Raw genomic sequence first — 23,742 nt, 5'->3', positions numbered from 1 at the left:
TTATTTATCTGAAGAGAACTATTTTTACTTTTTTCTGTTTACTATGTATTGTCTTTTTATATTACCTTAGTTGTGTAAACTGCCTTGAGGTGTTTTCAGTGAAGGGTGCTGTAGAAATGAATTGCTCAAAGAGTTTTTGGCTCAACTCACCTCCTAGGGCCAGACAAGACATTCTACATGTTGTTGTATTTAAAAATATAAATAGCAGCTGTGAGGGAGGAGGGGAGCTGAGCAGCAGTGATCCTCCCCAGAAGCTGCCATTTGCACTGGAAAGGAAGCCACCCTTGGTGTCCTGATGCAAATAGCAACTGAGGGTGGAATATTTTTACTGGGACCACAGAAGGGAAGGAGAGGATTAAATCCCCCTCCCTGTGGTTTCATTGCTGCTCCCTCCCCTTTAGCTATTTACATATTTTAAAATGTGCACATTAATTGTACCTATTAGGCCAATAGAAACAGTTCCACAGGGCATACTTTTCCTAAATATCGAACATCTGATGTAAGGCAAGCAATGCTTTGAAATGGGAGGAGGGTGTACCTCTTCATTCCTCTACCAGGGGTGGGCTGACTTCAGGCTTGTCGGATCTGACTTGCTTTTTTTGCGAGACCCCTAAGATACACCAGCCAGAACCAGCTGCTGAAGACATGCACTCAGAATTGAACAATGGGTTGCCTCTGAGCACAGCCAAGGAATTTGTTTTCAGTATAACTCCTTCCCCATAAAAGGACCTCTTAGATTTCTTCATTTCAGCAACCTAATTCAGGTGGGAAAGGTCATTTTGTTGTTGCTATTGCTAAACAATCGGGAATCAGAAAAACCTTTGCTGATGTGTTGCAAACCATGATCCACCTTTTGCCAGTCCTTGATCTAAACCAGGGGTCCCCAAACTAAAGCCCAGGGGCCGGATGCAGCCCAATTGCCTTCTAAATCCGGCGCGCGGACGGTCCAGGAATCAGCATGTTTTTACATGAGTAGAATGTGTTCTTTTATTTAAAATGCATCTCTGGGTTATTTGTGGAGCCTGCCTGGTGCTTTAACATGAGTAGAATGTGTCCTTTTATTTAAAATGCATCTCTGGGTTATTTGTGGGGCATAGGAATTCATTCATATTTTTTTTCAAAATATAGTCCGGCCCCCCACAAGGTCAGAGGGACAGTGGACCGGCCCCCGGTTGAAAAAGTTTGCTGGCCCCTGATTAAACCAGCATCTCTCTTTCCCTGAAAATACTTGCTGATTGGTTTTTCACATCATAATACAGAATTATGGAAAGGATTATATCACTGTTTTAACTTAAAACAACAGTTTTACGTTTAGCAAAATATAGGGTGTGTACAGAGTATAAGAAAAACAACTGAAAGTGATTTTTGTTGGGAAATATTTTTATTATAAGAGGAGTAACTTCTGCTTCAGCTGTTAATGCCTTGTGGTTAAGAGGAAGGCAAATGGAATGATAAAGAGATGTCAAACTGCATAAATTATTAACTTGGGAAAAGATAGCATTAAATGGGAATAATGCACCAACTGATATTAGCTTTACCTTCTATAAATCAGACTAGTGATTTAATACGTTTCACATTGAAATAATACATAGGAATGCAACTAACCCCCCCCCCCCAAATGAGTTTATCCTAGCCATCTGCCTGATCACTAGCTCTTAGCATCCCTGAGTTCAAGATGCTTACAATATGAGAGGACCTGCTTGGGAAGAACTCCTTGCGCTGTTCTTAGGTGACATACATTTTTTCTAAAGCTGCTTCAGTGGCCATCCAGAGCGAACTTGTAGGGACTCCAGCAGAATGTGGCCATTAGTAACCAGAGGGTAGGGCTCGAACCAATGGATTCAAGTTACAAGAAAGGAGATTCCAACTAAACATTGGAAAGAACTTTCCGATGCTAGAAGGTGTTCGACGGTGGAACAGACTGCCTTGGGAGGTTGTGGACTCTCCTTCATTGGAGGTTTTTAAGCAGAGGTTGGAAGTCATGGATGCTTTCATTGATATTATTGCACTGCAGGAGGTTGGACTAGATGTCCCTCAGGGTCCCTTCCAACTCTACAATTCTATTATTCTCTGTAGTCGTAGCTGTAGAGGCCTGGCCCTGCACTCTTATTACACACTCATATTGGGTATGTTTTTCCCTCCATGACTAACATCAGCACCAGAGGAACAATTTGGACTAAGGCTGTGGCTCCTGTGGCTATGTTTCACAAAATAAACATATGTTAGGAGATTCATTCATGCGCCTCCTGCATCACATTTAGTTTGGTACCTGGCCTTCAAGGTAGTGGGCTGACGTTCACTCACTCTTGACCCCCAAAAGAGCCCTGATAGATCAGACTGAAGGCTCCCTATTCTAGCAAGACATGAGCACACCTGTATTCTCCCACCTGTGATCCCCAGCCATTGATACTGTTTGTGGGGGACAGGAGGAGGGCAGGTGTGGAGGATTCCCTGGTCCTGAATGGGGTAACTGTGCCCCTGAAGGACCAGGTGTGCAGCCTGGGAGTCATTTTGGACTCACAGCTGTCCATGGAGGCGCAGGTCAATTCTGTGTCCAGGGCAGCTGTTTATCAGCTCCATATGATGGACAGACCTGCCTGCGGACTGTCTCGCCAGAGTGGTGCATGCTCTAGTTCAGGCATCCCCAAACTTTGGCCCTCCAGATGTTTTGGACTACAATTCCCAACTTCCCCGACCACTGGCTCTCATTGCTAGGGATCATGGGAGTTGTAGGCCAAAACATCTGGAGGGCCGCAGTTTGGGGATGCCTGCTCTAGTTATCTCTCCCTTGGACTACTGCAATGCGCTCTATGTGGGGCTACCTTTGAAGGTGACCCGGAAACTACAACTAACCCAGAATGCGGCAGCTAGACTGGTGACTGGGAGCGGCCGCCGAGACAACATAACACCGGTCCTGAAAGACCTACATTGGCTCCCAGTATGTTTCCGAGCACAATTCAAAGTGTTGGTGCTGACCTTTAAAGCCCTAAACGGCCTCGGTCCAGTATACCTGAAGGAGCGTGTCCTCCCCCATCGTTCTGCCCGGACACTGAGGTCCAGCGCCGAGGGCCTTCTGGCAGTTCTCTCTCTACGAGAAGCCAAGTTACAGGGAACCAGGCAGAAGGCCTTCTCGGTAATGGCACCCACCCTGTGGAATGCCCTCCCACCAGAGGTCAAAGAGAACAACAATTACCAGACCTTTAGAAGGCACCTCAAGGCAGCCCTGTTTAGGGAAGCTTTTAATGTCTGATGGATTCCTGTATTTTAATATTTTGTTGGAAGCCGCCCAGGGTGGCTGGGGGAACCCGGCCAGATGGGCGGGGTATAAATAATAAATTATTATTATTATTATTATTATTATTATTATTATTATTGATATTCAGGTCCATGCCATCTCTGATACTAAAGGTAGAAAACAGCCATCATAACTAGCAGCCATTGATGGCTTTATCCTCCATTAATTTTGTCTCGTCCTCTTTAAAGCCATATAAGCTGGTCATCATCACATCTTGTGATAGCAAATTCCAAAGCTCAACTCCATGCTGTGTAAAGAAATGCTTCGTTTTGTCTGTCCTGAATCTTTCACCATTCAGCTTCACACACACACACACACACACACACACAGAGAGAGAGAGAGAGAGAGAGAGAGAGAGAGAGAGAGAGAGAGAGAGAGAGAGAGAGCTTTTCTGTAAATTGGACTTTACCCAATGCATAGGGAGAAAAAGATAGATTAGGACTGCAATCCTATTGAAAGTAAATTCTGTTGAACTCAGAATAACTCTCTTCTCTGTGTGTAGGAACTGGTTGTATCCTAGTTTAGCTATGGGTTGTAGTCATAAATAATGAACTCAACAATCTACCTTTGTGAATGTGGCTCAGTGTTACAACATACTAAAGCCAGATTTAGTCCACGCTAATGGGGAAAGTGGAATATAAAGTGGAAAGGTTGTCTGTCAATGTGCTAAAAGTGCTCTGAGGATAAGGATGCTGAATGCCTGGGCAACTGCATCCTAGTTTAAGCAGAATTTACTCACCAAATGTTCATCACAGCACTGCCTGCACTTTAGGGTGATAGTGTTGAATGTTATCAAAGACACCTCACATCTTACTAATAGAGACTTCATTTTCTTGTGGGTTGCTGCACAGACTACAGTCCATACAGTTATCAGGATCAGTTGGGTCAGAACCAGCTGGTTTTGTATCTGGATGCTCAGAATATATTGTGGAGCAATAGACTGAGGTTAAATCTGCTGTAATCATAGCTAAAGTTGCAAACCTAAACCAACTTACCTAGGCGTAAACCCTGTTGAATTCAATGGGACCTACTTCTGAGTAGACAAGGATAGGATTGCGCTGTAAGTCTGGATCCAACCCAATGGAAGCAGGATAAGGGAACTGAAATGTGGAGAGTAATGAAAGAGAAAGGGAAGAAAGCAGCAGCATAAAGAGGCATTAGAAGGAACACTTGCTAGAAGCTTAGGAGTGAGAAGTAAAGAGGATAGACAGCTAGAGACAGAGCCCATACGAGGCTCCAAGCCAAGATTTTCGGCTGTAACATATATTTGGCAGAGATAAAAGCCAGTCACGTTTGTCTTACAGGGCTTTAATTCCACCCAGAGGAACAGATGACTACATAAACCACTTGAGCTTTACCCTTATGATTTGACATCCCTGGGTAGAAAAGTAACTCTCTGACAACACAGCTTCCTGGCATCAATTCCCAATCGATGTTTTTGAGGTAGAAAATTCAGTGCTAGATTTAAGCTACAGATAAAGAGGTGATAGCAACAAACCTTTGTCACCTCTGTAACTTGCAGCACAGCGGTTAATGCTGCAGGAACATGTGTCTCATATTTGTGAAGCTAGTAAAAGACTGTGTCATAAATATAAGTGATCCCCCCACAATGAATAAAATAAAATAACACAATGCAAAGGAGTAGCGATTTAAAATAAATTATACATTACCACTATAAATAATGTGTTTCAACTAATGATTTAAAGACTGGCTGAGCAGATTTTAAAACTCTTTCAATTTTTGGAAGTTTTCCACATGCATTAAAATCCAGAGATTAATTGTGATCTCATTAGGCGTGACATATACATGTAGGAATGTTTCCAACTAACAGTCCATTTTTCAAACTACACCACCACTGAAAGCATATCCAAAAGATCTGATTGTAAAAAGGCTCAAGAAGCACTGGTTTTATACAATCTCCATTCAGTGGAAATGCTCCACTTCCGGGTGAGGCTGGGTTGCGGTTGGGCCAACTAGCCTCCCGCCTCAGCGTTGGGGCAGGACAGTGGGGGAGACCCTGGTTGTCAAGCGGCAAATCAGGTTGCTTTGGGGCATGGCCAGGGCCAATTTAAGCCGTGGTGCAACTCAGAGGCTTCCCTTTCAGCCTCGCACCCCGGATCTCCCACCCTCCCACCCTTTTTTCAGGTTGTGTCATTGGCCTTGCTATGGACTTTGGTTGGTCGCCGTTGAAGGGCCTGGTAGGACTTTTTCCATTTAGCAAATTGGCACCAGCCACTTGGTTTTCGCCTACCTCATAGCAATCGTTACAACTTTGTAAGGTTTGGCGTTTAGGCACTGGAATAGCAATGTGTGGGGGAGGGGAGGTGCAGCCGTCACCTACCCCTCCATGATCAAGGGTATTCCGTTAAAGGAGGTGTGGATCTCGTCCGAAGCCCAGGGAGGGGCTAGGGCCATGCCACAACCCCATTGGGAACCCAGGGGTGCTTGAGTCGATCCGCATCAGCAGGGCTCCCCCTACTGGTGGGTTTCCCTTACCAGACTTCCTGCAAGGTGGGCAGGAGTCAGATATAGTCTGTTGATGCCAATGCCTAAGCCAATACCGCTCACATTCTGTTTAGGGAGGCTTTTAATGTTTAATAGATTATTTTATTTCATTTTTCTGTTGGAAGCCGCCCAGAGTGGCTGGGGAAACCCAGCCAGATGGGCGGGGTATAAATAATAAATATAATTATTATTATGGCCTAAGTTTTGCCCATTAACATTAACCCAAATCCTGTGTCCTTGTGTCTTTATTCTCCTGGGTGGCTTGGGGGCCTTGACACGCAATTGGGCTTGCATGGGATTCCTGCGCAAGCTTCTTTGAATCTGGTGGATTGCTGCCAGAGTTTAAATTTAGCATCGTAAACCTTGCGTTTCCACACACCATGCAGTTTGCCCCCCCCTCCTTAAATTACAGAGCTCCACCCCACAAGCACTTCAGTCTGATGTTCCAGAGCTGTGCCTGGATTGTATAGGTTGATCTAAGAGGGGCTTGTGAGTGAACTATACTGCCTTACAGCAGAGGTATACGTTAAAAATATAAATATTTTAAAATATAAAGCCCAATTTTCTGTCCTCTAGGGCACAATACAACAATGCATATAAGCATGATAACCAAATATCTGTAAGATGTTCATTTAAGAAACAATTTAGAATCTAGCATTGTGATGATTTTTGGTGATCTTCAAGTTGCCTTGAGTGGGATGGTTGTGTGGATAGATCCTTAAAAAAACACACCACACCACCTTTCATCCTTTTGCACTTTTTTCACACCTACGTGCACCCATTGCTTACCTGAACTGTTGCACGCTCTCTCTCTCTCTCTCTCTCTCTCTCTCTCTCTCTCTCTCTCTCTCTCTCTCTCTCATTTTGAACATATGACCACAGCAAATCAGAGATCACATAGTGCAGCCAAGCAAATGAGACTACATTATGACATAGATGAAGACAAACAATGTTCTTCCATTATGGGAGAAGCTGTCCACCCTACTTGCCCAGGCAAATGAGTTGACCTAATGAAATCATTCACACACACCAAAGGAACATGCTGCAAGTCAATATTGTTGCAGTAGCATTGATACCCAAAGTAAATTGCCATTTGTAGATTTCAGCTCTCTGGAAGTCACATAGGAGAGAAATTGCTCCCTGAGTTTTGTGATGTTGGTGTCATATGGTTCCCTGAGGCTGGAACCAGAGAAGCCATGCTGCCACATACTGAAATCTTATCTACATGCTGACACTGAAATTTCAGAACTGTCTTTGCAGGTGCCACCCAGTAGAGTGATTGGCAATGATGCAGGAGATGACCAAGGCTTGCCAGCCCATTGCAAATACTTCCTTACCCTTCAAGAAAGGGAATCTGTCTTTAAAGAGCTAGACAGCATATTGAACACTTCCTGCTCATTGTTCCTATGGTTCTGTTTTTAAACCCACTTTGATCCCACTTTCCTTTTATCTTGAAATAAACCAGAGTTTGCTGGTAAGTACATTCTGAGTTGATATATATGCTTAGAAATACACCCAGCTCAACATACAATTTGCAGAAACCTTCAGAAGAATTTTTAAAAAGTCTTTATATAAAAACAGTGAAGCATCTATCTAGATTTTAATTACACTAAGCACCATCAGTTTGCTTTTTTAAAAAAAATCAAGAAACCATTGGTTATTGCTTTAAATAATTTTCCGCTTTAGAATTAACAAGGATTTCTTCTCACTTTTCAACACTAAATGAATATAGTTGGAAAAGCTATTATGACATCCTTTGATTTCAATTATCACTATTATATGGAATGCCAATGGGTATATGCAGCCCTCATTTCATTTAGCAAAATTTTGCTACTAGTTTAAATTCCAACTTAGTGCCCCCCCCCCCAATGTAATTTGGGAGAGCAGGAATATTTTACAAATTGCATGGAACAAAGTACACCAATTCTTCAGGGCTGTTCTAGATCATGCTGCAAGGCCACGTCATACATTTAAAGCATTATTATGCCACTTTTGAGAGTCAAAAGATTCCTGGGAACTGTAGTTTGCTAAGGGTGGTGAGAGGAGACCCCTGTTCTCCTCACAGAGCTACAATTCCAGGAGCTCCCTGGAAGGATAACAATGTGGTAGAATAGTACTCGAAATGCATGGTGTGGATGTGGCTCTCGTGTGGTAGAAACATTAATGTCCTGCTACATAACAAATCTATTCATGTGCAATCACATTTGCACTGCATCCCAGCAGCAGTAGTGTTGTATTGCTTGGAAAATGTAACAATACCCATTGCTCTCCTTTAAACTACTATGGTAGTAAGTGGCCCCTGGTTGAGTGGTTGTGCAGGTGTCCCAGACACCAAATTGGATGCATGTGTGGCAAAAGCCATCCCTCTTCGTGCACATTGTTTTGAGGAGTCCTGACATTTAGGGTATCTGGCTTTCTTCGTTTGCTGAGTTTGGTATTCCTGCTTTCACATACTGGAGTGCACATCACACCCCCAATGCAACCCTGTCCCTAAAATGGGGGCGGGGCAGGAATATGCAGTCCTCCAGATGTTGTCAGACCTCACTCACGCCATCCGGGATCACTGGCCATGCTGCCAAGAGCTGATGGGAATCAGAGTCCAACTATGGCTAGCAATAGCTTCCCCACCTCTGAACAAAAAGGCCATCACTGAACAGCAATGCAATTAAGGCTAGCCACTTGCAATAGCCACTGCTCTTTAGAACAGGCACTTGTGACTTCTGAATGCACAGATCTCCACATTACATTGTCAAGTGTGGGCAAAACTAGAAAGGAGTGCACAAGCAGATTGCTACAGCTTTGTTGCCTAAGTCTCACCATTGGTGCATCCATTCAGACATAACAGTTTGGAACCGTCACATCAAAGAGTACATGGGACACAGGGCTTCAAAAACCATTTCCAGATCTGACCCAGTGAAGATGCAAGTTACAATACTTGTTAGGCAAGTCTTTCAGGGTCTCTCCCCCCCCCCCCCAATATCCAATAATTGATTTAGTTGTTGTTAGTTATGCAGAGGTGGGAAGAATCCTTGAGGCCTCCTAAGACAGTAGTCAGCTCTTTAAAGCAACTCTTTTGAATGAAACTCTCCCCCCCTCCCCACCCACCCCGCTGAGTCTTCCTGCTCATTATTCCTCTAAGCCTTCCTTTCCCGGACACCAGCTGCCACCAAGGAAGTCGACAGCAGCATCTTCCTCAGCCTTCTTAGCTGGCTGGAGCTGTAGCAACATGGCCTGGAGAGTTTCCTTCACCATCTGGATCTCTCTCTGTAGAGGCTGTATATGCTTTATTAAGGAATAAATTGAAAGGTAATTGGCAGCTCCTTTCCTCTCTCCAAGTTATTTAATAAGTAGTTGTTGTGCTGTGCACAACAGATGGGCATTGCTAGCTAATTGCAGCATCAAGTTCATCCAAATTGCTTGGATTAAATATTAATACATATTTCACACTTGTTTATGCCCCCCTCCTCATCCTGTCTTTTTGGGCCTGTGGGCATCAAACAGCATTTTTTGCTTGAGGGGTATGAAGTGAGCAGCAATTTGTGTGCGCACGCACATATGTAAGTGTGAGTGGCTGTTGTAAATCCCCATGTGTTACACAAAGAGAATACCACAGTCACTATTCAGAGGGAATAATCTTAGATCTCAGCTTGAGAGGAATATAAATGAACATAGAAAGCACTCCCCCCTTTTTTTTCCTTTTCTTTTTTTTTGTCTCTGTGCCAAACCTTCAGGTCATCGATGGCAATTCTCACTAACAGGAGAACAGATTCCCTCCCCGAGTTCACATTCATACTGCCCTCGCATCTATCAGAGTCTGAAATGCATCCTCTCGCTTCCTCTCTCATACACAGCGTCCCCCATAAAGTGAAAAGCCACCACATGTCCAAGGAATAAAAAGCAGAACACAAGTTTCCGCTCTGGTCCTAGATGACTTTACTTGAAAGTAAACTACTCTCAGCAGAGCTTAAGGGAGCTGAGCCTTGCAGCCTTACCCATAAAGCCAGGCCTGGAATTACTTCCTCTACAGCCCCAACTCTGCAGCTGGGTCAGTCTTACAGAAAATGCACAAAATGACTCCTATTAATGCCACAGCCTTTCATTCTGGAACACAATGGAAACAGGACCTAAAAACTAACCTAATTAGTTCAGCAAGGGAACAATCAAGTAAGAGCTATTTTACATTTCAAACATGGAAGATAATGATAATATATTATGAAACCACACTTCACAGAACATTAAAGTGTCTTGGTTCAGAGCCAAATGTTTAAAAACTCCCTACACAAGGAGAGGGCAAAGTACAAGCTGACACTGATGTGCTTCCTCGCTTTTTATGTTTTCAGGGGCTCATGATCTATTAGGAAATGCTGCCATACCCAAGAACAATGTCAAGATGAAAATACATCCTTAGGTTATGAAGTGGATAAATAAAAAATCATTTTTCTTTGGGGGTGAGAGAGTAACTAAAGGGGATCATGGGAAAGTTATGCAAATACCTTCAATGCCAGACTGTCACACATACCAATTTGAAAATCCTTTTGGCAGCTTCTGATTCTTTTAAAGCTTCCTCAAGATTTCATCTTTTTCTGTAATTTACATACATTCACTGTGATGTTTGACTCTCTCTCTCTCTCTCTCTCTCTCTCTCTCTCTCTCTCTCTCTCTCTCTCTCTCTCTCTCTCTACTTTATGGGGAACTAATGTTAATGTAAAAGGATAAGATCAATTTCTGCCCACATTTTTAGACCATCTTTTTCAGTCTAAAGGCAAAACACAGATAAGATGCTGGACAAATTCCTTTTGTGCTAAAACCATGTCAAGGATAAGTAAACAGATCCCTCATATAAGGGTGGACCACTGTTAAAAGTTGCCAGTGCTCTTTACCACCTGGCCCACCCTTCCTTCTTTACACCTCATACCAAAACAGGCATTGCCAGAGGCATAGTGTGTGGGGGTGGGGGTGCTGTGGGTGCCATGGCCCCGGATGCAATTTTGAGATGGGGTGCAAACAGGCGCCCCCACAGCAAGTTCCTTCATTGGAGCCTGGCTCTGTGTCAGGAGTTGCACCTAGGCTGCAGTGGTTGTGCCTGGCATAGCTCTGCCCCCCGGGTCAGGCCTGACTCAGGGGAGGAGAGCAGGCGAGTGGACATCAGCGCTGCCCCACACCCTCCTCGGCTGCAACACACCATGCACTTGGCGGCAGCAGCTGTGAACACAGCGTTACCTCCTTAAGTTTAGTTATAGTGGGGTGGGAGAGCCGAAAACAATGCCAATGTATTTCACATTTCACATCTGACGACCAACGTGCTGCTTTGGTTTCAGCTAGTACATGGGTAGACAAGTCTAAAAAGCCCGGATCACAAATTTTCACAGTCCTCTATAGAGGTTCATTTACCAGAAGTAATGTATTTTACATTAAATACTCCCTTTCACACCCTGCAAAGACTGGCACCAGAGTCAGGGGTCATCAGTTAGTACCTCCTGACTCTGAGGCCAGTTGGTGTGGAAGAAACCCCTGGGAGAGTAAGGGAGGTTTGTACCATGGGTCTGTCTGGTTTGTTTATGCAATGCTCTGCAATGCCTGTTTTGGTATCTCTGAGGTGTTCCTCCACTGGCATTTCAAACTGACTATTAAAACCATTAACACAAACTTATTTTTGCAGGGTGTGAAAAAGTAGATTTTATGCAGGCGGAATTCAAATAGCCAACCCACTTTCTTGCAGCAGAAAAAGCATTATATCTCAAACTATTACATGCCCTCAAATTGTCTGTCAAGCCATAACTGCTAATTAAGACCCCAAATGACTGTGAAATTGCAATATAAAAATCCATTTAATTTTACTGGGAATGCTAAGTCTTTCCTGTTAGTCAAGTAACACCTCTCATCAAGTCCTCAGACACCAGCAATGCGTCACCTCTTGCCTTTGGTTCTTCCAATTAACAATTCAGATTGTTTTCATTTGCTTGCCACTGATTAACAGCCATTGGCTCTTTTGTGGGTTTGCTTCACTATGGTATTTCTTGAACAAGAAATCCATCAGAGGCAGAGATACACACAGGTTTTACTTTTACAGACCAATCATACCTGTCTACTTAGATGCAGGTCCCTTAGAGTTCAATAGGGCTTACTCCCAGGGAAGTGGATATAGGAGCGAGCTTTAATTTGCCTGCTTGTGCTCCCATTCATCCGTCAAATGCAAAACCTCCTGCTTAATATTTGCTTTGAGGAGTTACAATATTAAATAAAAATCCCTTGTGGGTCTGTGTAAATATTCAGGGCTAAGCATTAGTGCTGGTTTCTGACTTCATTTGTGTTGTGTGTGCTATTTATGCCCTACTAGCAGGCTGGTTGGTTCCAGTATCCTGTGCCATAAAAATGTATAATGAAAAACAATGGCATCTGGGATTTATTTCTTCTAATAGAAGTTTAATTGTTAATCAAAGCCGCAATGTGTGTTTAAATATTGGCAGAACCGCCTTCTTGACAACACCAGGAACTTAGATCTCCCAGAAGCAGCATTCTCTCTCTTTCTCTCTTTTCATTAGAAGCATACCAGCTGCAATTTTCAACCCAAAGTACTTGTATCTATCCTTGCAGGTTTTTGGAAGATCAGGCACCTGGGCACCCATTTAGCCATTGGTTAAAGGTTTGTCTACTTTAATGGGCAATTTAGAAATTAAAATATCTGGGAATTAGTTTAGGTGACACTAGAACTATTGCTAAGAGCCATTTCAGACATGATTTTTGCCGTTCATTTTACACATTTAACTGCTTGTGCAAGTGATCTGCCAGTGAGTGAACAGTTTAATACTGGCAGATGGCACTCTCAGAACTCTGTAGATCAGTTTCCAAGGCCAGGTTGCTTTCTGAAACAGGAAACTCCTGCTCATGGAAGTGGATCCAATGAATTCTAAGTCCCCTCCTCTTGTGATAGGAAAGGACATAACATGAAAATACCCTTCTGTTCCATTTGGAGCATTTTAACTTCTTTTACAATTGACATTACTTTACTTGTTTTTATAACAACATATTCTATTGTTATTATGACCTGTCCTGGGAACATATGGTGAAGGGCAGGTAAGAAATCTAATAAATAAACACCCAAACCATTTGGAAGCCTTTGCATAATACAAATAAGTGTGAGGAAGCTTTGTCATCAGCCATCCTGACTGCCCTACACAAGTCGCCTCCTGTCTTTTGCTGCATCTGTTTGAATGGGGTTCTTGCTGCTCCTAGCAAATCCAATCCATTTGCCCAAGGAATAGACTGAGGGAAGATGATGATGTTGTTATTATGGTGCCTGAACGGAAGACTGCCTGGGGGCCCAGCATAAGCTGCTCCGAGTTTGTCAAAAGAAGAGCAGCATGTATCAGTGTAATAAATAAACTCTGCAGCATGGGCTCAAAACAGTTGTGTAAACTGGGATTTAATTCTGTTGGATCTGGCTGGAGTTTTTACCATGGTATTTTAGGATCCACTAGACACTACAAGAGAGACAGAGTTATTGCTGCTCCCTGTGTCTTTCTTTTTCTCCAGGGTAGCATGTGGTTTTACAACCAACCGTTTGGAAGCAGGGGGTGGGTAAATGCACAGCACAATGTTGTTGCATCCCATGTTGGGTAAAACAAGACAATACTGGAGAGAGAGAAAGGATAGAGCAGGCATCCCCAAACTTCGGCCCTCCAGATGTTTTGGACTACAATTCGCATCATCCCTGACCACTGGTCCTGTTAGCTAGGGATCATGGGAGTTGTAGGCCAAAACATCTGGAGGGCCGCAGTTTGGGGATGCCTGGGATAGAGGCACAGAGAAGTAGCAAGTAGACCTTTTGTAGGGTTGTTTGCAGGTTCCTTATTTTTTTGAATATTGCAGTCTGTCACGAACCTTTCAAACTGGCTTTGATTACAAAGCCAAATTAGCAACAGAAAAGGCCATCTTTTCCTGCTCACTTTCCTGATTATACTTTTTCCTCCTCCTCCTCCTCTTGCTTAGTTTATCCAACCCCATATTTCTGTCTGCATCCAGTTTAAGCAGCATATGTATTTATGGACATCATGCAGAATAATTGTGGAAGAAAAAGGCAGAAGTGATATTTTAACTTTGTGCCTTTCCATTTATGTAGACATGACAGATTCAGCAAGCTTAACCCAGATGCCAGTTGGCATAAGCAGCCTTTTAAACAATTTATGTTTCCCTCATTCAAGGGATTTCATCTGGAAGACAACCAAATGCCCATCTTGCTAGGGTTATTTGTACTATACACACAGTTAAAACTGCAGGGCAATGTGCCATGGTAAGTACTCACCGGATATTTTAAGGGGAAAATATGTTTGTTTCCAAGATACGCACCTCCTGTTTTGGCTGTAGATGATAATTCACTAAAATTGGTTTAGTAGATTACTTTTGTAAGCTGAGATCGCTGGGTGTATGGTGCATACAGCATTTTTCACACATCTGTTGAAGCATGTGGAGGGAAGACTGAGATCACAGGTGCCAATTCCATTCACGGAATATGGACATATAAGTGCACAACTGTATGCACATATGGTTCTTACCATGTGATCAGGAACCATCACAAAGTGGTAGAGCATCTGCCTTGCATGCAGAAGGTCCCAAGTTCAACCCTGGGCAGCTCCAGGTAGGGCTGGAAAAGATCCCTGCTTGAAACCCTGGGCAGCCACTGCTGGTCAGTGTCAAAAATACTGAGCTAAATGGACCGATGGTCTGACTCATTTTTGGCAGCTTCCTAGGTTTCCATGTTCCTAAAAGCAGTGGGCCATCAAAAGGCCCAAAAATGTAAAATATCTGTATATGCAGTGCCAAATTAAATCCCGTAGAGGCCCCCAGGCAGTCGAAATCTTGGAGGGACGGGTGACACCCACCTTGCATTGAACTAAAAAAGGTTGCTTGTAAAAAAATTTCAAGATCAAATCAATATTATTTTGATCTGTTGTCACAGGGACCCTAAAAGGCCTGGGGCCCATAGGCCAGTGCCTACTCTGCCTATTTGGTAATCTGGCACTGTGTACTTGCCTGACTGAACTCATGGAGGTTAGTCGCAGCAGCAGCAGCATTGCTCTTCCATAGGTTCAGCTGAATATGTGACAAACAATTATGTCACCCCACCCCCCGAAGTCTTCTGTGGTGGTATTCCAGTGTTTTTAAGGGGGTACTCAAGGGTACACAGTACCAGAACCTCTTTTTTATGTGGCACTTACTGTTAACAGCTCATGGTGAGTACCAGCACCTATTTTTCTTGAAAAAAAGCACTGGATATTACAACCATTACAGGACAGATTGTTTTAATATATGCCATAGGTTTGAAGGAAGGATCTGTCTGGATGAGAACTGTGAGTCCCTTCAAAACCTTTGATCATAAGTATGTGAGGTTAAAATCCATGAGGAAACTTGTTGAATCGGTCAGGCAAGTCTTTTTGTAAGGTGATGGCCTTAGCTGGCCAACAGTATCTAATAGAGTGAGCTAGGTTGCCATAGTGCTACATGATGATGTTCTCTAGGATGGGGTGTAGGCATTTCCTCCACCTCCCTCACCTGAATGGATGCCACATCATGGAGAATAATAGGCCAGGGGGGGGGGGGCATGTGTGAGTTTGGCCGATGCTGGAAGTTAGAGACAGAGCCATGTCTCGGTCTGAGCTGGACCCAAAGCTGAGTTTTGGGTTTTCCTGGAAACGTGAAGGGGAGGCAAGATGTGCTGGCGGTGTTAATGCTGTGAGTGCCTCCCTCTATGGTGTGTGTGTGTGTGTTTAGAACCATATGTCCTAAATATACCAGTCTCCATTGACCTTCATTCCATGAAAGCCAAATCCCGGGAGACACCCTGGAGACTCTTGCTGCTTAAGAGATTGGAGTATATGCAACAATAGTTTGAGGGTGCTCCTATCAGTACTTAAATCACTCTAAATTGAAATTAAACTTTACATCACCAAGAATGTACATTCGGTTTCTATTCTGCTTTTTCTTTCTATTAACCATTGGCACAAATTGCACTGAAGGGGCTCAGATGCACTTTTCAAGGTATGTGCAAGGGGAAAGTCTCAAAACAACATCTGTTCAGTCTGACCTAATTTTAGATCAAGCCAATGACAAGACTCCTCTCAGTTTCAGCGAGTGCTGGATAAATGGTCCTGTCACTATTCTCTGAGGGCGCATCTGCACTGGACTGTTCCCTAATATGCAGTTGGCAATTTAGCACTGAACCAGATGCTTGGAAAGATACACTTTTAAAAAATATGCAGGGGTGGGGAAAATATGGGAAGCTTGGTGCAGCCTGCACTTGCCCCACTATTATCCCCAAATTTGGGACAGATAGGAAAAGAATACTAGTATATCTTTATACCCAACATAAGGTGCACCAAATTGTGTCAAAAGCAGGGGTGCATGTGGAGCTTCAAAGTCCTCAAGTGCAGAGCTTTCCTCCCTTTGTGAGGCTAGTGAGAGAAGAGCAGAGAAGCTGTCCTTGAGATGAGCCAAGAAGCCAGGTGGGGAAGCAGCTGACCTCTCCCCACAGAACAAACCCTGCAGGAGGTATGAAGCATCTACACCCTACCTAGCCAGGCTTTAACTTCCCACAACAAAGGAAGGCCAATACGAGACCCTATTCTGATAAAGCAGGCACCTAACATGTGCACCCTCCTCCCTGCTTTTTGTTTGTTGGTACTGACCCTTGAGGACCAGTGAATGGGAACTGGCTATCTTTGTAGCCCCTCCCTGGTGTGAATTAAGGGACCTCTCCCTGCAGATGCTACACTCTGTCCAAGGATTGACTGAAAGTCTAACATCATGCCCTGCAGCTGTGGCTCTGAAGAATCCAGTTCCAAAGAACTTTCCAAATTTTGCTCCTTATGGATTTCCTCTCTAGGCTCTGGGGTGTACTACCTGGCTACAAGTAGAGGTGATGCAAGTGGTAGTCGAACACCACCTCAAAGGCCACAGGTTCCCATGTCTCTGGTACAGTGGATGGAACTTAGAGCCGACAGAAGATATTGATATGGAGCAAGATTTGCTGGGATTCATTGCTCTGCACGAGCTAATCTCATTTCCTCAAAAAGACTTTCATAGATGCACTTTCAGTGGACAAACCTGTGATACCTGTTTATGTTCAAGCTCCATTATCTAGTCTCATAGCCTGACCTGGAACTCATCCTGCCTTAGTCCAAAGTGGAAGGAGCTTGGTGGGTATCCCACAAGGTTCCAAATAAATAACCCATCAGACTATTATTTCGTAGTTCAGGTTTCCAGAGAACAAAGTTCTATTATAACCTAGTTATCTTAAGTAGGATTCACACAATGCTAATTTCAGAACTGTGCTGATAAAAGCTAATTCTTTAGCTGGAGCATCAAAGGCAGACTATCAAAAAAAGGATATGAACAAGGTCTTCATCACAGCCGCAGAGCGCTGTTTGAAGTTGATCTTCCAGGTGCATCAGCTTCTCACTTATTTTTTCACATTTGTCGTCAAGTTCTGCTGTAAGTATATGAAATTCCTACAAGAAGGGGGAAAAATATTACAATAAAGTGTTTGCGTTTTTGGCTGCCCATTAGCATCCTTGAAGATCATATTAAATCGGGTTACAATATTTTGTTACTCTGGAACAAACTCAGCAACTGACCTTTCACTTTAAATTCATGTCCGCCATAGCCATGTATAAAGTAGGGAGTGTGGGGCCTATACTAAAGACAAAAGTAATCCTTCTCTTTATTTTCTTTTACTGATCATTTTTTAAGTAAACAGCTTGACTACTGATAATAATGCACAGTTAAGAATCAGCCTGAGTGGGAAGGGAAGCAACATGTATCCACCAAGGTACCAATTTAGACTACTGTGATGTGCAGTATATGGGCTATATGGAACCTGGTTAGTCTTATCACAACCTGATGATTATCAATTTGTGATGAGGTGAGGATGGGATTTTTCACTGGTGGCACCGGCGTCGTGGAATACACTCCTTACTGAAATATGAGTGGTCGCATTGGCATTCCAACAGCTTTTGAAGAGTGCCTGTTTACACAGACATCCTCTTCACCTGAGCCTCCCATTTCAATTGCTTTGCTGTTTTAATTGGACTGTTTTGCTGCACATTTTAATCATGGTACTTTATATTTGAAGGGGATTGTTTTGTTGTGTATTTTACTTATGGTGTATTTTACTTATTTCGTAGTTTAACAATGTTGTGCAATTAGTTTTAATGCTTTGTAAACCACTTAGAAGCGCCCTAGGCATTAAGTAGTCTATGAATTAAACATTCTTCTAAATACATACATACATACATACATACATACATACATACATACAGGCATCTTCATATTCTGCTGAAAGTATTAAGACACATGCAAGATTTTCAGCAGTCTAATTCCCACAAATGGATTCTGTACAACTTTACAATAATCAGATTTGTCCAGATGCTTCATTGCAAAACTTTACAGAAAATAATAAGTTTATACCAGGGATCAATATGCCATAAGCTTTTAAAACCACAGGCAGCCATACTAAGCAATGCCATATATTGGCTATAAATGTCCTTGTGGCTATATGGATGAAGAACAAGTCATCCATCAAGCTGTTAGATTGTTATTCAATACCCAGCAGGATCCTGCATATCTTAGGGAGAGAAAAAACACCTGAGCAATTTACAAGATTGGAAAGCTATTAGAAAATACCTTAGTGACCCACATACAAGAAGACAGGGCAGTGACATAAAAAAAACACTTTTATTTACTATCTGGCAGGCTTGCAGGGAGATCAGTCATGAAATCATTTATTTTCTTTGCACTGAAGATTCCTTGAAGTCCTGATTACTAACTGGTGCATCTATCTGAAGAAAACAATGTCATTCTAGATGCTCACTATTCTCTTCTTTATATATATATATAAGTTAAAGGTTTGGGTGGGGTCATCTTCTTAATTGGGAGAGAGTTTTGCTCCACAGTATGAAATAAGGAGAGTGATTATCCAAACGGTCACATATTTATGACAGGCTGTATCCAAATTTAGGTGGGCAGCCATGTTGGTCTGACACAGTTGAAATAAATTTAAAAGTTGTCCAGTAGCACCTTGGAGACCAACTAAGTTTGTTCTGGGTATAAGCTTCCGGGTATCTAAAGAGGTGTGCATGCACACGAAAGCTTATATCCTGAACAAACTTAGTTGGTCTCTAAGGTGCTACTGGACAAATTTTTTTAATTTTCTTTTATTTGTATCCAAATTTAATATTTACTTACTGCATTTATATCCCATCATTCCTCCAAGGAGCTCAGGGTGGCACACGTGATTCTTCTTCCTCACTATTTTATCCTCACAACAACCCTGTGAGGTAGGTTAAGCTGGGAGACTGTGACTGACCCAAGGGCACGCACTAAGTTTCATGGCAAAGCAGGGATTTGAATGCTGGTTTCCCAGGTCTTAGTCCAACACTGAACCACTACATCACACTGGTTCTCTTTGAACTAACTGATTTTGGTTGGGGGGACTTCCAGTTATAGCACATGAGCTCATAAATGTACATCCAAATTCATGAATGAAAGTGATGAAAAAATCTTCCCTAAAACTAACCTGCCTATTGAGATTGAGCAGGTTGCCTTTGGGCAACATTCTTGTTTAGATAAACCTACCCAGTTGTGGTACATAATTTTAATCTGTATTATTGTTTTAATTTTTGTGAGTTTTAAAGTATGGCTGTAAATTTTGCTTGGTTTTATTGTCTTATCTTTCTGTAAACTGGTTTGAGGTTTGTTTGCATAAATCTCATGAAATAAATAATAACCACTCTGCAAACTTCGTCCAAGTAGAACAATCACAGTTCAAATCACGAGCTGATGCCACAATAGATGTGTGAGTCTTTAAAGTGCAATGTGGACTCTGTTGTTTTTGCTACAGCAGGGTAATGCTCGGGAAATTCAAATCACATAAGGGGGGGTGGTTGTTTTCTATAAGAAGAAGAAAAAAGTTGTAACTTCAAAGTGCTGGTTTATTGAGTAGCTTGGCTGAATCTGATTAAAGTGCCCTGCCATTAATATATTAGGCTATAGGTCAGATTCCTGCTGTGACCATGCAAGAGACTTCACAAGGCTGATTTGAAAACAGGTGGTGTGGAAATTAAGTGATTTTTAAATCCTCTGCCATCCTCCGTAATAAAGCTAAGGCAAAATGCATGCCCACACAAAACCAATAAAATAATAATATATCAGTATTTGAGAATATAAACACACACGGAGCACTGCAATATGGCTCTCTCTCTCTCTCTCTCTCTCTCTCTCTCTCTCTCTCTCTCTCTCTCTCTCTCTCTCTCTCTCTAGCATCAAGCAGCAAAGAGAAAGGACAAAGGACAATAGTCCCACTTCAGGAAACACAGTAACACAAAACATCCTGTATTCGTCACTTCCCACTGTGGGAATGCAAACACGGGGAATGAATCTCCAAATAGGCCATGGGCCTGATCCAACAGGCTGTTCATAACTAAGAAATTGCCATGGTATATGGATAGCAGATTTTTTTTTTAATGTTATTTTTAAATAGAACTGTTACATAAACTGCAGGTGGGAGGTGCTATCTTAGAAAAGGCAAGTGCACAATCTTTCTTACGTAGAAGATGGTGCTTTCTATGAAACACACATGCATCATTTAAAACCAAAACCCAGACAATGTTTTTTCCTCATCCAGAATGACTGTTATTGCCGCTGGCTGGTGCTGATGGGTGTTGTAGTCCAGAACATCTGGAAGGTATCAACAATGGCTGGTTTTAGTAATTTACACAGATGTAATCAAAAGTCATACAATTAACTGGGTTACACCTCTAATAAAAAGGTGATTGTTTCACATGATTTCAGAATCTCACATTTTTCTCTAAATTAAAAAGGTGATAGTAAAAGGATAGCGGCTCATTTTAACTTTAAAAAAATGGAGAGAAATGCCTCTCAGCATCTTCCTTGCCTATTAATGTCACTGCTAATATTTTTATCTGACACATATATGGAAGCAGGCAAAACACTTGCCAGTGACACAGAAACTATTTTAAACACTTCCTCGTTGGAATGTTGCTCGGCGGACACTGAGAGGCATGGCGTGTGTATCTGGTAAGAAAGAAGAGAATGGACCCTTGCCTCCAAGCTCAATGCATTAACCAGACTGCAATGCTGCAGCTGGCAGGTTGGCCCACTGCTACAAGCAACTATCCGTCGCTCTGGAAGCAGTTCCAATCTTGTTCAGTTCATTTAAAAAAAAAATTCTGTGTTGACAGCATTTTGGGGAAGCTGGAAGCTGCTTGCTAGGGGGAAGTCTGGCTTGCCACGAGAAAGCTGAGAATTTGATTTTATCGGAAGTCTAGCTTCCAGTGGTCTGGGTTTGACAAAGTATTCTCCTTTCTACTATAAACTGCAGGCAACCACTGGGAGATTTTTGCTGGTGACAAAAGCAAGATGCTCTCTGCTTCCCACTGTGAAGTGGGCATTCCCATTTTTTCCTTTTTCACATGCAGCATATGCTGCCTCTGATCTCAGTGATTTCCACTGTGTTTTCCTAAAATTATTTATAATTCTGCCACCAGCATAATATATAATGAGACACTCATGTAGCTTGCATGCCTATTCAAAGCAGCTTCTTGGTTGCAAATGCCTACCCCTACTTTTTATTTTTCCTTGAATTCTTTCTTCTGCACCTTTCTGTGCTCAAACTAGATGCAGCTAATCAAACACCCTGCTCCAAAGTACTCAAAATTGGTGCAAATGTCAAGTTTCCAAAATACTTGGTTTCCTGGCAAGAGTGGTGGGAAGAAAGAACAAGGGTGCAGGCAGAGAAGGGCAAGGAAACAAGTTTATGTGAGGACTGTTATGCCACACATTTCTTTCTTGGATGAATCACAACTGAGGTTTAAGGAACTTCTGCTTTAAACATGAGGCTAAAATAAGTTTTAACTGGAAGCATTTCTACCAGACTTCATCATGTTTTGCTTTAAGGAATGTTATAGCTTGATTTATCAAAGCAGCACATTTCTCCATACAGAAAACTCTGTAAACTCCCCCATTTTTTCACTGGTATATCTATGCCCAAAGTAAAAGTGTTAACCAAAGCACAAAAGCATTTCTGTCACAACGTTGTGTATTTGGATCTTCAAAAAGTTTGTTGATGTCACCAATTTATTCAGTTATTCTGTCCATATACCATACATAATGAGCAGGACAATTTTGTGAATAGAATTTTTTTAGTGGTTCATTCAAGAAATTTCCTTTCAGATGGAATGTCTTTATCTGTGGCCAGTAACAATAATACATTAAGTGGACTAAAGGTAAAGGGACCCCTGACCATTAGGTCCAGTCATGACCGACTCTGGGGTTGTGGCGCTCATCTCACATTATTGGCCGAGGGAGTCGGTGTACAGCTTCCAGGCCATGTGGCCAACATGACAAAGCCGCTTCTGGCAAACCAGAGCAGCACATGGAAACACCGTTTACCTTCCCGCTTGGAGCGGTACCTATTTATCTACTTACACTTTTACGTGCTTTCGAACTGCTAGGTTGGCAGGAGCTGGGACCGAGCAACGGGAGCTCACCCCGTTGCAGGGATTCGAACTGCCAACCTTCTGAACAGCAAGCCCTAGGCTCTGTGGTTTAACCCACAGCGCCACCTGCGTCCCATCTTAAGCATAATGATTCATCAACCTATATTGTGGTTCATATTTAACCTTAAGAAGTTCTGCTTTGTTACGAGAAGTGCTTTAGATAGATGAGGACATTTCTACAAGTTCATAATATCAGTGGTGACCTTCTCTTTGACTCTGCTGAAACATCCTTGTGACTCTTAGTTCAGCGCTGCATGTACCGCTGTTTGACAGTCTGATTTGTTTTGTGGTGTAGTGACATGATAGGTCCCTTTAGGCTCCTGAGCTGTCCTGCTGTTTTCTGAGAGCACCACAGATGGGTACCAGTTTTGCTGGGCAGGTTTGATTTTTTTTTTTTTGGTCTCGGAGACCATATGTTGCCTCCCCTGTTACCTTACGCCACCCTGCTCCCTTGGCAACTGCCAGTGGCAGATAGCTGGACACCATCCACAAACTGTTGTTATCATTCTTTTCCAATAACAGGTGTTTCTATTATCTTGCTGCTTATGGGACTGTGGCAACAACTCCCTTGAGCTTCAGCAGGCTTCACGAGCACGTTTATGTCATCGCGGAAGCAAGGTACACTGTTTCTCTTCTATTTACTTTCTGACGCAATTGAAAAACCATTTCCTTAAAAGTCTTTCTGTCCTATTATATTTTTCCACACTGTACGTGAATAGGCAACTGTTCACATGGGTAGGCGATCAGATTGGGTAATGGGAAGTTGTGAATTTATATTCTGCCAGTCAGCTAAAATTTGTATTGCTCAATGAAAGAGTTGTTTCATATTGACACTCCTGTGTCTCCCAAGAATCAGTGAAATGAATATTATCCTGATGGGCAAACTACTAACTTGGTACAGTATAGGGTTTTTTGTTTTTTTTTTAGCATTTGTGAATTTAGGTAACAAGGTGCATGTTCATTCACACTGACGTCAGGGGGATTTACTGTAAGCAACCTGTGCACAAAATTTATTTAATGTTTTCGCCTGCCTGTCCATGACTCAAGATGGCTTTATGGCACATTCAAATGTACAAAAATAAAACCAATTTAGCAAAACCAATAAAGAGACATACTGGAAAACACAGTTACTAATTTCAACAACAGCTGCAGATAGGGTACTTATTTTGATCTAGCATGAGAAATGCATGCTACTGTGGAAGTAAAATATTGCACACATACACTGATCTCTAGATCAACCTTAATCATCCTACATCTGGTGAATCTCAATATGCAAAAAAGAAAATGCCATTGCAAATCTGTATGATTCTTACGTTTATCATCTAACAATCCAATGCATACAACAGAATATGCCTCACTTATTTTTCTCAG

General features: G+C 42.4%; 1 protein-coding gene and 1 long non-coding RNA gene across 2 annotated transcripts in view; one reads left to right on the top strand and one right to left on the bottom strand.

Moving 5' to 3' along the window:
• LOC132591909 (uncharacterized) overlaps positions 1–23,524 on the top strand; it is a 59,594-nt gene extending 36,070 nt beyond the window's left edge. Inside the window, exon 3 of the long non-coding RNA XR_009557370.1 lies at positions 22,894–23,524. This is a non-coding gene — a long non-coding RNA (uncharacterized LOC132591909). The remainder of the gene's footprint in view (positions 1–22,893) is intronic.
• DISC1 (DISC1 scaffold protein) overlaps positions 15,398–23,742 on the bottom strand; it is a 142,444-nt gene continuing 134,099 nt past the window's right edge. Inside the window, 1 exon segment of the mRNA XM_060272850.1 lies at positions 15,398–17,304. Within this exon segment, the coding sequence (XP_060128833.1) occupies positions 17,158–17,304 (147 nt within the window). The 3' untranslated portion in view covers positions 15,398–17,157.

This window comes from Zootoca vivipara, chromosome 3 (genome assembly GCF_963506605.1).
Source record: "Zootoca vivipara chromosome 3, rZooViv1.1, whole genome shotgun sequence".
Classification (NCBI taxonomy): domain Eukaryota; kingdom Metazoa; phylum Chordata; class Lepidosauria; order Squamata; family Lacertidae; genus Zootoca; species Zootoca vivipara.
The sequence above is the reverse complement of the archived record's forward strand: the minus strand, read 5'-3'. Positions and strand labels throughout refer to the sequence as shown.